The sequence below is a fragment of the Homalodisca vitripennis genome, chromosome 4 (genome assembly GCF_021130785.1).
Source record: "Homalodisca vitripennis isolate AUS2020 chromosome 4, UT_GWSS_2.1, whole genome shotgun sequence".
Taxonomy (NCBI): Eukaryota; Metazoa; Arthropoda; class Insecta; order Hemiptera; family Cicadellidae; genus Homalodisca; species Homalodisca vitripennis.
The window spans coordinates 189,357,501-189,371,661 of NC_060210.1; the positions used below are offsets into that span (position 1 = coordinate 189,357,501).

Consider the following 14,161-nt stretch of genomic DNA (forward strand, 5'->3'; position numbering starts at 1 on the left):
AAATTAACGGCTTGAAAAAAATGCCAGTTTGAAAAGACGCAAGTTTGAAAACAAAAGGTGATAAAAGTTACCTCTAAGATAAAAAAATGTACTAAACGTACATACGTATGTACTAAATGTAATAAGATTTAATTTAATTTTCAGTATTTTTAAAATGGTCTAAAACAATTAATGTAATTCTTGGCCTAAACACTCCGACACTAATAAAAAAATTTATTAAAAAGCTATGTGAAAAAGCAGCATTTCAATAAACGCACTTTTCCTTATGTAGGATATAAAATAATAAAATAATTTAGTAATAAGCTAATAAAATAATTAAATTTATACTATCAAATAAAACCAATGTCGTTTTCAAGATTTTAATAATTACTAATACATTTATTAATTAACTATAGTAGTTTCAATTCGATCAATCTTTTTTATAATACAGGTATGTTTAAAAACACATTGTACAGATGCACGCAATATTTGATGGGCAGCCAATACACACATTTAAACGAATTTAAAACTTAATGAATAATTTCAGACAGCTACATGATGTGCTTGGTAAATAAGCCGTTACAATTGAGTACAGAATGGCTAGACAGAACATAACGAAAGTCTTACCAAAAAATCCAACAAATTAAGTTCATCATATGTGGTGGTAATTACTAAAAATTGTCATATGTTTTATTCTATAAACATGTGTATCTTCTGCGATTTTCTCGTTACCATCTTTTGGTCATCCATAAGACCAGTGTAAAAATGTTCACCAACACTCTGCCATATCCTATGGAGTGACATGCACCATCATGGAACTCAATGTTGCCTTTATAGAGATAAAGTTTAAAGGTCAATTCGTTTTGAAATGTCTAGCAGATATATTCCCCTTTCATCATTTTATAGGGGTTGTTTAGCAGAGATTAATTATGAAGGTAAAAACCTGGTATCAGTCATTACAATAGAAAGTTCTTATTTTTAGGTTGGCCTTTGGACTTTACTTGATGTACATCTTACATTACACTTTAAAATGATTACGTAAAATCTTTTTTGCCGTACACCTTGCACTAATAATCTTAAAAACTATTTTTGATTATTAAACTACTTAAAGTCCAATATTTATTTACTAAGTTTAAATTTCACAACATGAGCCAACACTAGAATATTAAACTGTCTAGAACAGCACCTACATTGTAAATGTTTTAAACTTAAAGCCAGCGTAATTTGTAAGGAGTGAACCTTTTAAGATCGGATTTCCTGCATTGTAGTGTAATAATGAAGATCTGTAATTTGATGTACTACTCGACCTATGCTTTCATAGAAGATTTAATTCTAACTCCTTACGGGCCATCCTTGTGACATTCAAAACAGTTTAGGTACTTCAAAAAGTAGATTTATAGATGCAGTAATGTAAAATGTACGTGAGTAAGCACTTACGTACGTACGTAAGTATGTAAAGTAAGTTTTATTGCTTTACCTGTACTCGTTCGGGGATTTCATAACTTTCTGTATATCTGTAAAGGTGTGTATACCTGTATATATAGGTGTGTGTGTGTGTGTGTGTGTGTGTGTGTGTGTGCGTGTGTGTGTGTGTGTGTGTGTGTGTGTGTGTGTGTGTGTGTGTGTGTGTGTGTGTGTGACATTTTTATTAAATGTTGTAGCACAGACAGACAGAAGTACACATGACTCGATTTCTTGAGCTATCTGTTGGATCTTTAATCGTGATTTATACCAATCAAGGAAGAAATGAGGTTTTCCACCAAACAGGCAAAAGTATCAGCCTTTGGATTCAAATTTTAGTTACATTCTCCCTTTGAATTACAAGTAATCTTATTAGAGCATCTCGATTCCATATGTTGCGTCCGCTGCTGACCAAGGGCTAACTATCTCAGTGTTATAGTCCCTGTCTTGGTGGTGGATAAAATATGTAAATCCGTTATTCCTACTTCATCATATTAAAGACAAGGTAGGGGTACTCGACACCACGCATCACGTGACTGGCTACACTGAGGTTGCATGCAAAATTTCAAGTTTACAACTTATTCCATTAGGCTAAATGTATTACAACGTCTTACCTATAAGGCCAATGCAATTGTACGGAAACGCTCGGCCTAATCCGTTAGTGTGGCATGCACCATCATCGAACTGAGTGTTCCTCACATATAAATGAAGTTCTATGCAAAATGTGCAGTTTGTTCGTCAGTTTCTTCTCGAGATATCGAATGGACAGACAGACATACAACGGTACAGTGGTTATCGTTAGATAACCAGATCAAGCAACGTCTAGCGTGGCTGCTGCTAGGATGAATTTAAGAATTTACATATGACTGTAAAAAATAATTAGTTATAACATATTGGACACGTAGCCTGTTACACAATCTTCTAGGGTGTCGGAGAAAGAGTTATAGTTTGTAGTATCTATCCAATAGCGTAGTGTAGCGGGTATAACGGTTATCGCAAGATAACATGATCAAGCAACGCTGAGCGATCCTGTCCTTGCAAGCAGCCCGCCTGCCCGGCCATTGGTGGTGGTTCGGAAGTCACCTATTCCGTTGGTCCCCAGGTTAAGTGTAGAGAGGGCTTCTTATTCCTAACTTCGCCTGGTAAAATAAGACATCTTTAATTTACATACAGAGAGAAATAAAAAACAGCCCCCTCGAGTGATAAACTTTGCTAATGCTCAGCCATGTATACAACTTTGTGGTATGTAAATGAGTATTACTGTAGATAATTTTCACTATTCTTCCATGAGGATTTGGGAATCCCCCTCCTCCCCTCACCTTTGACTACGGCACTGCATAAAACATGGAGTGTTTGACGACGACTAATCCTAGTGTATAATTCACTCCAAGAACAGCCTGACTGTGGAAGTTTAAGAGGGAATTGTCACTGTTTCTGGTAAGTAGCCCTTTGGGAGAGTTAAGTTTCCAATTGACTCGATAATTCTTCCCTCTGTTCTCCCCAACTTTAATAAATCCTTTTATAAAATATATTCCTCCATTCACGTTAGTCCTATTTTTAATACCTAAATTTTCAGCCCTCAAATGTAACTTCCGTAATAGCACGATTACAGAGTGCTTCGTGTTCCTGAAAACAAAACAGATATATTTAGACCAACGTAATTGCTTCCAAACTGGTATTATCAAAAACGTCTGTCAGTTTGTTGTTTTCCGTGTTACCCCCTCAAGACAATGGTTTGATGAGTAGAATCTTCAAATATTACTCAAATTTAAATTTCTTTATAACACTCTAATAGATAGTAGTAGTTTTAGCTCTAAAGTGGTTGAAAATTGTCTTTGAAAAGTAAGTCGGAATACTGAAGAGGTCAAGATTTTAAAAATTTCTTTGTATTTGTATTTTCTGATGGATGTTATTGTATTTAGCAAAGAAAATCTACTCCCGATAATATTTTGGGTTTTCAGAATTAAAACTTAATAAAGATGCCAAAGTTTCTGAGAATGTTGTTTTGAAATGCACAAGAAATTAGATACATTTAAAACCCATTATGCAATGTGATTTTTTATAACCAATATTGTTACACATTCTTCTTATAACGATCTATTTTAATAAAAATACGTATTGAGGACATTTAAGCTAAACAACATGAATTATGTATGGAACTTATTGAATAAAATCATAATTTTTACATTTTTATTATCAGCTGTGTGAAGTGTCTTTATTTTGTTTGTGGCATTATTTCAGAATATTTGTTTTACTCGTCGATGAAGAAACTCTGCTATATAAAATGAAAAATTAAAATATATAAAAAATTTTAAGTGATTTACAATTTTGAAAATTGTTCGTGTCTGCTTCTTATTAATTAATTATAGTAATCTTCATCGAAAATGTTTAGTTTCAATATTTTGATAGCGGTCTATTGAAATCCCTCTGTAACAAAACATTACATTATGTATGACTGTGAGTAAATACATAACACACAGACTATACACTTTTTTGTATTAAAAATTGTATTTAATGCGAAATTTCTGGATAACCATGATTGTTACAATACGAGATGTTTGAAGGTCATAATCCTAACAATAATGATTTTAAAATGTTCCATTCCCATAATATTAGAATAATTTATTAACACGGTTTAATATACATTATTCTAATGTTATAATCAACTGATTAGAGCACCTTTTTCGAAGACAGAAGTTTAGATCCGTACACGCAAAGTAAATAAGGTTCTCCGTAGACTAATGGATGCAGCCTCGGCTCTGTAACTGAGAGATCACGGGTTCAAATCCCGGGAAGGGCCAATCGTGCATAGACACGAATATACAGTGTATTTTGTCGAAGCCAGAATAGCTAAGCTGAGGTAACAACAGCTAGAATTAAAACATCCTGTCGTGGCTTACAATCAACGCTGTTACATAATAACAGTTTAGATTTTTAGAATTCGGATTTTATAACGCAAACGATGTGCCTTATTTATTAACCGATTTTCTTAAAATTTGTATTGTTGGATTTTTAATTTACTCGTCTAACTGAAATGCAATAACGGTAACCTTTTATCGTGTATTTTTTATGATATTTGCGTTTGAAGATTTTAAAAGCCGCCATTTAAAATTAAAGAGTGTGAAAAATGGTTGTTTTTTGTGTGATTAGGCCTTTGAGTTAAAAAGGTATTTACCAAACTTCAACTTATTACGATAAGGCGTTCTTAAATTAAAAATAATTAAGTGAGAAATAAAAAAAGGATGTTTGGATAGTTAACTATTGAGTTTTTAAAGTTAGAATATTATATTTTGGTTTGTATTTGTTCCAGGAATATTACATAAAGAGGTTGATAGATAGTTTTGGAACACCCTGTATAGAGTGAAATAGCCCATTGCCTGTTCAGTAATAGATGCACTAACTACAGGACAACTGTTCTGTCCTGAATACAAGAGGGATTACTGAGTAGGCCGCTTGTAGTTTAATCTAATTCAGGCTACAGTCCACTGATTACTGGGGCACTGTGGGAAAACAATCCGAAACTTCCTAACTGTAAACTATTAATTAATATTCTGCTTGAAATAACAAAACTAAAAATTAAGGTCTTAGCAAAATTAAGGTCTTCCTCCAATTGGATCATAATTCATAAATAGTGCAATGTCTTCCTGCCAAACGTATTTATGTTCCAAAAACTCTCTTAATCTTCCGTGGATAGCCAAAAATTTTCCTACAAAAATATCCGTCCACTTAGATTTTTGAAAATTCTATTTATATTTTCGTACATTGCCTTTTTAAGTGCGGTTTTAAATAGTTTTACCTAACTAATAAATTATTGATATGGTTTATCTACAATCTTCCCGATATATCCGAAAACCATGGATACAGAATGTAATCGTAACGGATATATCCGTATCTGATGACGAAGAGTGAAGAATACGCCGCATGTATTTTTAAACAATTACTAGGTTAGATTTAGAATACAAAATTGGTCAATTGCAATGATTCTTATGGCACAACTTACAGAAAATGTACGTATAACTTCAACAAACGTAACATTCCGAGCCCAAACTACCTTCATTAAAAGTTTATATACAATATGTTCTATTAAACGTAGCTTTACGAAACAATACATGTCCCAAAGCACCGCCCTTACAAGTTTAAATCTGGTAAAGAATTTATAAATAATCTCGGCCAGCTTGGTACGTCATTTTGTTCTATTACGGCGTATTGTGAAAAATCGAGAACTTCGCTGTTAATAAAGCAAGACAAAGAAAGTTCTGGAATTATTACGATATTTCCTGAAGATTTCGTTATAAAAATGTGTTTGCATCTCTAATGATTTTAGAGATAGTGAGGAATAGTAAATTCCATGAGAAATCTTACTTTTCCTTCAAACTAGCCTAATAAGCTATTTTTGTCTTCTGATAGTTTTCATGTACAGTTGGACTGTTTCGTTTGTACCAATCATAAACGGATTTGGTGATCTCTATCGGGCGTAAGGGTATGTTTTACTACCTCGGCTGGCCCTGAACTTGATGCTTCTTCAACAAAGCGTTGTTTACTCTCTCACACCACTAAGCTACTTTTTAATAGTTAATTAAACCCATCACTTATCCAGTAGATTTGGAAATTAACAAATCAATGAAATTATTTATATGTGGGTGATGACAAAATTGGGACAAGACGTACCGATTTCAAAAGTAACTTAGCACTTTCGTCCACGCCAGGTTGAGACAAGTGATTTTTTTTAAATCACACTTATAAGTGAAATACTTGTTCAACAATTGCATACCTACTTACAATGTTGTTAAATGGAAATTATTTAAATTCAACTTGACAAAATAAGGAGTTTGCAAGTCAAACACATTCTATTTTTTTAACCTTTTTGATTTTTATATGTAAGTAGCTGTTTACCATGGCTTCTCTTGCTTTTTGTGAGATTTGCGCGTGTATAAGCACTTTTGGTTCAAGTGAATTATATTTTCAATGCTGATGCATAATTTACCTTGTTCTCACGATCAAGAAAATCTGTCAAAAGTGTACGTTTGTAGCCATTGTACATGCACATGTACTTAATTATTAAGGGGTCTAACACTTAAGCTTAAATGTGTTCAACCAGACATTTATTTTAAAGACAAATATACATCATAACTTAGCGCCTTCAAATAGTGTTTGGCTATTTAATAACTGTCTCGTAATTGCAGTTTATAATGTGCAGGCACCTTGAAAACGTATATTTTTTATCGTTGCCTGATGGCGGGTTACATCAATGGGCATAGCATATAAACCTATATACATACATATATATACATATTTTCAAAATTATTGGTTAAATAGTTATTGAGCCTATAAAGGACATACATAGAAATATATATTGGTTGGTTAAGTCTTACATTGGTCTTATGGGTAAACATGATGAAATATACAGAATAAATAAATTTTTAATCAAAACAAAGACGCCATAGTGTGTTTGCTCGCGACATAGTATGTCACGGAACATGCTTGGCTGAGTGTGCACACAAAATATCAGGTATATATGTCTTTTCATTTTTCAGATGTCTTGGCAGATGGCAGGCGGAAAGTCATACAGATGCTCCTGGAGGGAAAAAGAGATTACGCCTGCCAACTGAGTGAAACACCCAGCGCTTCAATGACGCTCAGAGCAATTCCATGCAACCACAGACAACGTATCCATTGTCTGTGATGCAACATAATAGAACTAATCCTTTTGTAGAAATGCAGTTTCGCGCAACACTTCTAGTCTACAAATGAAGTCTTTCTCGAAATACCATTCCAGTTTTGCTCGACAAATTGGGATTCATATCAGTGTACTAGTATACAATTCAACACTCCAAGTCACTATAAAATGATAGTGGATGTGTTGGTATAGTTAGACTCCTTGTGTTAATATGCCACATGTTTAAAGTTCTTATGTGTTCTGAGTTTGTTTACAAATTACCTCGTGGTTACCCGTAAGACCAATGTAAAAATATTCTCTAATGGTCAGCCAAATATCATGGAGTGACATAACCCTTATCGAACTCAGTTTTTATTATATAGAGAAAAAGATTCATGGTCCAATCAAAGTCTATAGGTCGGTTCATTTTCGGGATATCCTGTGAAGAGATATACATACCGTCAGAGAGATATTAATTAAATATTTCCAGTCCCTCAAATAATAGGCTTCGCTAACGCTCAGCCAATTAAAATTTGGTTATATCTAAGTGTAACACATATTGTAATATATAACATACCGTATAATAGCACCTTCAGTAATAATCTAATACACATTGATGTTATTCGTATTAAATCCTAACCTTGTAAATATAAATTTAAAATAACTTATGCAACTGATACCACGCTATTTATATAACGTGTTTTGGTTTTTTTTTGTTATCTCAGGGCTATCTCTATAATGTAAATATATTTAACTTGTTTTATCTTCATGATTAAAATTTATATTGAGGCAGCAATATCAGTAAACACATCACTGTGTTATCTCTTGACGCGAGATAAATCTTTAGCGTTGATGGGATATAATCAGTTCAATTGTGATAAGAGCGTTGTCCTGGAAAATTCCTACAAGTATTAAACGATCATGAGATAACCAACGTGATGGGTCCAGAGCAATCACAGATTATTATCGGTAAAAGGACAATTTCACGGTTCTGTGGTCGTAACCTGCACGTTTAACTGCGTGTAATTTTTTACAACCCGCACGTAATTGTTTATACAGCTATTCAGGGGTTTCAAAATGGAAGCCTTCATAACAGAACATGTGCTATCGCCAAGAAGTTTTTTGTAAGTGATTCCTCCAAATAATACTGAGCTAACGATAGTGCATTAAAAACAAAACCTATAGACCGGAGTTTTTATTTCATCACTTCAATTTATACTCAATTACTAAAATAACTAAAGACCAAACCAGGATTCGAAACCCGTGGTTGATGCCAAGTGAGTCCATCAACTAGTCATTGGGATGGCACCGTTCGTGGATTAAATATTTTTCTTCCCATTTTATAAGTATGGATATAAATCACGATTACTTGAGAATATTTGCAGATATAAATAAATCTTATTGATTATAAATTTATAAGAACAATTTATGCCATGATGAGCGGACTATGATTATTGCCTTGTTCAGTTGAATTTCCAATTTTATCGGTGTAAAAAAAAACAGTATTATATTATTTGCTTAAAGTTTGTTACTGACTATGGAAGGTTTGAAAGGTTAACATGATTTCGGACATTTGCCATCATTATACGTAACACAACGTTTCGAGGATTGAAACCTGTCATCTTCGTCAGGTGGGGAGGGATGGTTATTAACACATAAAAATAGAAAAGCAGTCACGGGGCTGGTAAACAGAACTTACTACTTCTTATAACGGGCTGTGAATATATATCTTGAAAAGGTACGTTTACTATTTATTACATAGTTATTGTTTATGTATTATAATAAAATACGACGTTTAATTCCTTAACATAAAAAAGTTTTTGTTTTCTATTAATTTTATAAATATTTTTAGATTATTTGTTAAATTTTATACATTATAATGTTTATTGACTTCTTAATATTAAAGTATTAAATATTCATACATTTTCATTATATTGTTTATATTAGATTCTATAATTTAGTCAGTGTCATTTTCACTTCAATCTTGTATTTCTTAAATAATTACTTCATTTTTATTGTCACTATATTAAACACATGAAATTATAGGTTTATAATAACTAAAATAAGAAATAACAATTCCGGGATAATATCTTATAAACACAGCATCTATTGTTGTTCCATGTCTCGTTGTAGTTATATTGTTATCGTTTGCATTGTTAAATTTAATTCATCTTTCCAAAAGCCAATTAATGATTTTGAGATTTCTTTAGCAAAACTTGTATTAAAATCTGTTTTTACGTAACTGATTATTTAAGTGGATGTAAGGTAAAGGCCCGATGTAATTGAGTAAGGTTATTATAATGAACAGAAAGACAAATTTTCTTCCAGAATTAAATTGCACTTCGGCTTTGTTAACTAGAAAAGGTCTAATCAATTTATATATGATTTAAATCTCGCCAGAAGGAAACTAGTACTGAACTGGAATAGGAATTAATATTAACCGAGCTGAAATTCAATTTAGAATCCGATGAGCTTTAAATACTCCAATAAATGATGCAGTATGTTAGTATACATTTTACGCTAGATTCATAAATAAATAAATTATTAGTTAGTAGATATTTACCAAATATCTTAGTCTCTCTCATGTATAATATCAGAGTATGAATTGAATTTGTAAATTTATATAGCTTTTAAATGTGAGCTTAAGTAACGTAACCTAAAATAATGACGCGGGGATAGATCTAGACGATGCGATATTTCGGGTATCATTGTGATGTTTATATAACGGATCGTGTACGTTTCGGTAAAGTTGTAATTTTACTTGTCATCATGTGTAAAACATGAATATACGTAACGCGAAACGAAAGTCTTTCCCCGTGCAAAACTGCACCCATAGCCTGCCGAAATAAGTAGTCACTTCAACAAAAAAATCAAATCAAATCACGTTTATTTCCACAAAAAACTGAAAGACAAAGTAAATTTTTATATTGAATAGGATAACAATGTAGCACTTGGATATCTAATTAATGCAAACTATACAAAAGTATTGTAGAAATACACTTCAAAATAATTAACATTAAATAATTAAAGCTAAATAATATAATGAAGTCTTATACCACAAGAAATAAATCCATGTAATGAAATAAGGAGGAAAATCAAAATATACATATACATACATACATATATATATATACATATATATATATATATATATATATATATATATATATATATATATATATATATATATATATACACACACATACCATTAAAAAACAGCATTAATTTACTACATAATTTCTGAATTATTTAAAATAATGTGGAAAAAGAGCCTGCATGGGCCTTAAGGGCTGAGCGTAAACTCGAGTTGAAATTTTTAGGATTTTATCTTGAGCAGTGTGTAGATAAATTTTCTAAATGTTTTAATTGAACAAAAACAACAACCAACTTAATAATTAAACTTTATCTGAAAAAGGCGCAACTATCACTAACAAGCCTGGATAGCCACTGAACGGAGAAACGCCCTAACATCAAAATGGCTGCAATAATCCCGCCCCTAGCGGCTACAAAGCTAACAAGCTTGACGTTCCGTGACGCGAAACGAAAGTTTTTCTCCTATGCAAAATATATGTCCACAGCCCACCAAAATAAGTAGTCACTTCAATAAAAAATAAAATAGGAGAAAAAAGGCTTCAACATATCAGAAAGCTGTTTGGAGTCCAGTCCAGGCGTTGTCACTGCACAAATCCCGTGCACAAGTTTCGAGCACGACAAGTCAAGAGCACAGTCCTACGTCACACCAGCACAGTTTTTTGTATGAATTATTACCCCTCCCCCCAAACTGACGAAGTATTATATTGATACGTAAAGTAGTTCTAGTTCTTCTATTCAACCCAGGAGTTTAAACGATTTGAAATATTACGATCAACGCATTCAAGCCTTATAATAATATAATTCAATCTATCCTAGTCGGTTTTGGGTTTTTGAAAACATTTGTTAACGCGTGCCAGCTCTGAGTGTTCAAAACCGCATGAGTTATAAGCATTAAACATAGTAAGGTAGGCAACAGTGTATTTACAGCAGAGATACCAACACAGTAGCACAAGTGGTAATTGTGTAACTAACTTTAGTATCACGTCACAGGGACCGGGAGCAAGATCTAATCTCCTGCTCTGAAATGGGATTACCTTGTGACATGAAGCTGTCTGTGGTCCGACGTTCGTCTAAGTTTCCTCTCTCATTAAGCGCCTGTGTCTTGGAATGCTTATGAATTTGGTAAATTGCAAAAAAATTGTTAAGAAAGCATTACTTTTTCAGACGTGTCTTTTGAAAACATGTTAGTAATTTTTAACTATTAATACGTCTATGAAATTTAATAAGGTTCAAAATTAATTATATTAATTAATCTGGACCATATTTTAGCAACCTTATTTAGTTATGCTTGGAGTTGTTTTAAAATTATTCTTTTTATGCACTGTTTCCATATTGTTGTGTATTATTGTAATTTTCACCCAAGCAAGAAAGACCGATTTGAAATAACTTTTCAGATGTTTTGTTTGCGTCACACAATTATACAATGTAATGTCAACTCATCGTTGTATAAAAATACAAGTCTGATCTAATTATAGCTATTTCAGTAATTGTTTAGGGATATTATACAACTAATTTTTTATTAATATTATCTCAAAGCAAAAATATAAGGGTGAACCTAAATTATTTAGTTTCAAGTAAAAACTACTGGTTACGTAAAATTATTTTAATTATGAAGAGCCTGGAACAACTGGTACACTAAAATTTTATATTCAACATGAACCTTGATTTTAAAATAATACTTATTAATAATATTGAATATAAAATATACAACAGTTAAATGCTAAGGAATACTAAATTGATTTATAATGTTTATATCAATAAAGAATGTTTGAATATCGTATGTAACTAAACATTGTATATTCCAAGCGCAACGTGTCTTCATGATATAACGTCTAATTAAAAATTTTAAAAGATTAAATTACAGTTCAATAAATACGTTGGCTTGATGAAACCAATTCAGGAGAGAATAAGAAACAGGGTCATATTGGTGAGGGAAATAATCTGACAAGTGATGCCCTGGGGAAATATGCTCGTGTCAACCCAACAACCAACCACTCGCTCACAAACCGCCCACGCACTGAACTCTCTTGATCTTCCCGTTCCGTGCCTATTGTTGAGAGGCATAATCTGACAAGTGATGATCTAGGGAAATATGCTCGTGTCAACCCAACAACCAACTACTCGCTCACAAACCGCGCACGCACTCAACTCTCTTGATCTTCCTGTGCTGCTTGATGGTGAGAGGCATAATCTGACAAGTGATGCCCTGGGGAAATATGCTCGTGTCAACCCAACAACCAACTACTCGCTCACAAACCGCGCACGCACTCAACTCTCTTGATCTTCCTGTGCTGCTTGATGGTGAGAGGCATAATCTGACAAGTGATGCCCTGGGGAAATATGCTCGTGTCAACCCAACAACCAACTACTCGCACACAAACCGCGCACGCACTGAACTCTCTTGATCTTCCCGTTCTGTGCCTATTGTTGAGAGGCATAATCTGACAAGTGATGATCTAGGGAAATATGCTCGTGTCAACCCAACAACCAACTACTCGCACACAAACCGCCCACGCACTCAACTCTCTTGATCTTCCTGTGCTGCTTGATGGTGAGAGGCATAATCTGACAAGTGATGCCCTGGGGAAATATGCTCGTGTCAACCCAACAACCAACTACTCGCACACAAACCGCGCACGCACTGAACTCTCTTGATCTTCCCGTGCTGTGCCTATTGTTGAGAGGCATAATCTGACAAGTGATGATCTGGGGAAATATGCTCGTGTCAACCCAACAACCAACTACTCGCACACAAACCGCCCACGCACTCAACTCTCTTGATCTTCCTGTGCTGCATGATGGTGAGAGGCATAATCTGACATGTGATGTCCTGGGGAAATATGCTCGTGTCAACCCAACAACCAACTACTCGCACACAAACCGCCCACGCACTCAACTCTCTTGATCTTCCTGTGCTGCATGATGGTGAGAGGCATAATCTGACATGTGATGTCCTGGGAAAATATGCTCGTGTCAACCCAACAACCAACTACTCGCACACAAACCGCCCACGCACTCAACTCTCTTGATCTTCCTGTGCTGCATGATGGTGAGAGGCATAATCTGACAAGTGATGCCCTGGGGAAATATGCTCGTGTCAACCCAACAACCAACTACTCGCACACAAACCGCCCACGCACTCAACTCTCTTGATCTTCCTGTGCTGAAATATACCTTACGAATGATGTGGCAGGACCCTTTGCAACCTTTGAGACCGTGAGCTTCCAGACTCACTGATTAACCAAACTTAGGCTCACATCCAAGCCCGGTAGCTCTGAAAGACTGGGGACTTCCTTAAGGCAAGAGCACCCACAGGTCGGGTGTAACAAAAAATTAAACGCGTCCACATTTTGGGAATCTAAGATAACAGTATACATCCGAAATCGTAGATTCTTCATAGTTCAGACAATCCAGGAAGGTAAGTTCTTAAAGGGTTACGGGTCGAAAGAGAATTTTTCTTTTCCAAGGACCAGCGGACTTGAACGCTGGTAAACCAGAAACCCAGATCGTTCCAGATTTAACTCTCTAAAGCCTGTTGGTCGTGGAAGATGACTTTACATGATGCTATGAGAATTATAACACAACCGAGGGTTTGTAAAGGATAAGTGGTACTAAACTCACGATTTACCAAGACGGCATTGACGGAAGATATTCAATGGTTCAGTCTTAGAAAGGGATGGTGAGAATAGATGTACATATTCCAGGTCAAATTTTCCCAGAGACAGAAACAATTTGGAGATCTTTTAGTTACACGATATAACTCAGAAAAAATACTATTTAACCCCCTATATATAAAAATATATCATATACATTATAAGTAATTCTTAAAAACCTCAGGCTTTCAAGGGATAGGCCTAAGTGGTTAAGTGCGTAGCAATTAAAATACGGGAAATGACCTTTAAGCGCAGGTTTACTTGAGGATAAGTTTACAGAAATAAATTGAATTAGGAGTCCTCGTACTTTCCATTAAGT

General features: G+C 34.2%; 1 protein-coding gene across 1 annotated transcript in view; it reads right to left on the reverse strand.

Annotated features, from left to right (window-relative positions):
* LOC124361337 (IDLSRF-like peptide) overlaps positions 1–12,377 on the reverse strand; it is a 74,054-nt gene extending 61,677 nt beyond the window's left edge. The window contains exon 1 of the mRNA XM_046815387.1: positions 12,323–12,377. Within this exon, the coding sequence (XP_046671343.1) occupies positions 12,323–12,377 (55 nt within the window). The remainder of the gene's footprint in view (positions 1–12,322) is intronic.
* Positions 12,378–14,161: the final 1,784 nt, after the last annotated feature.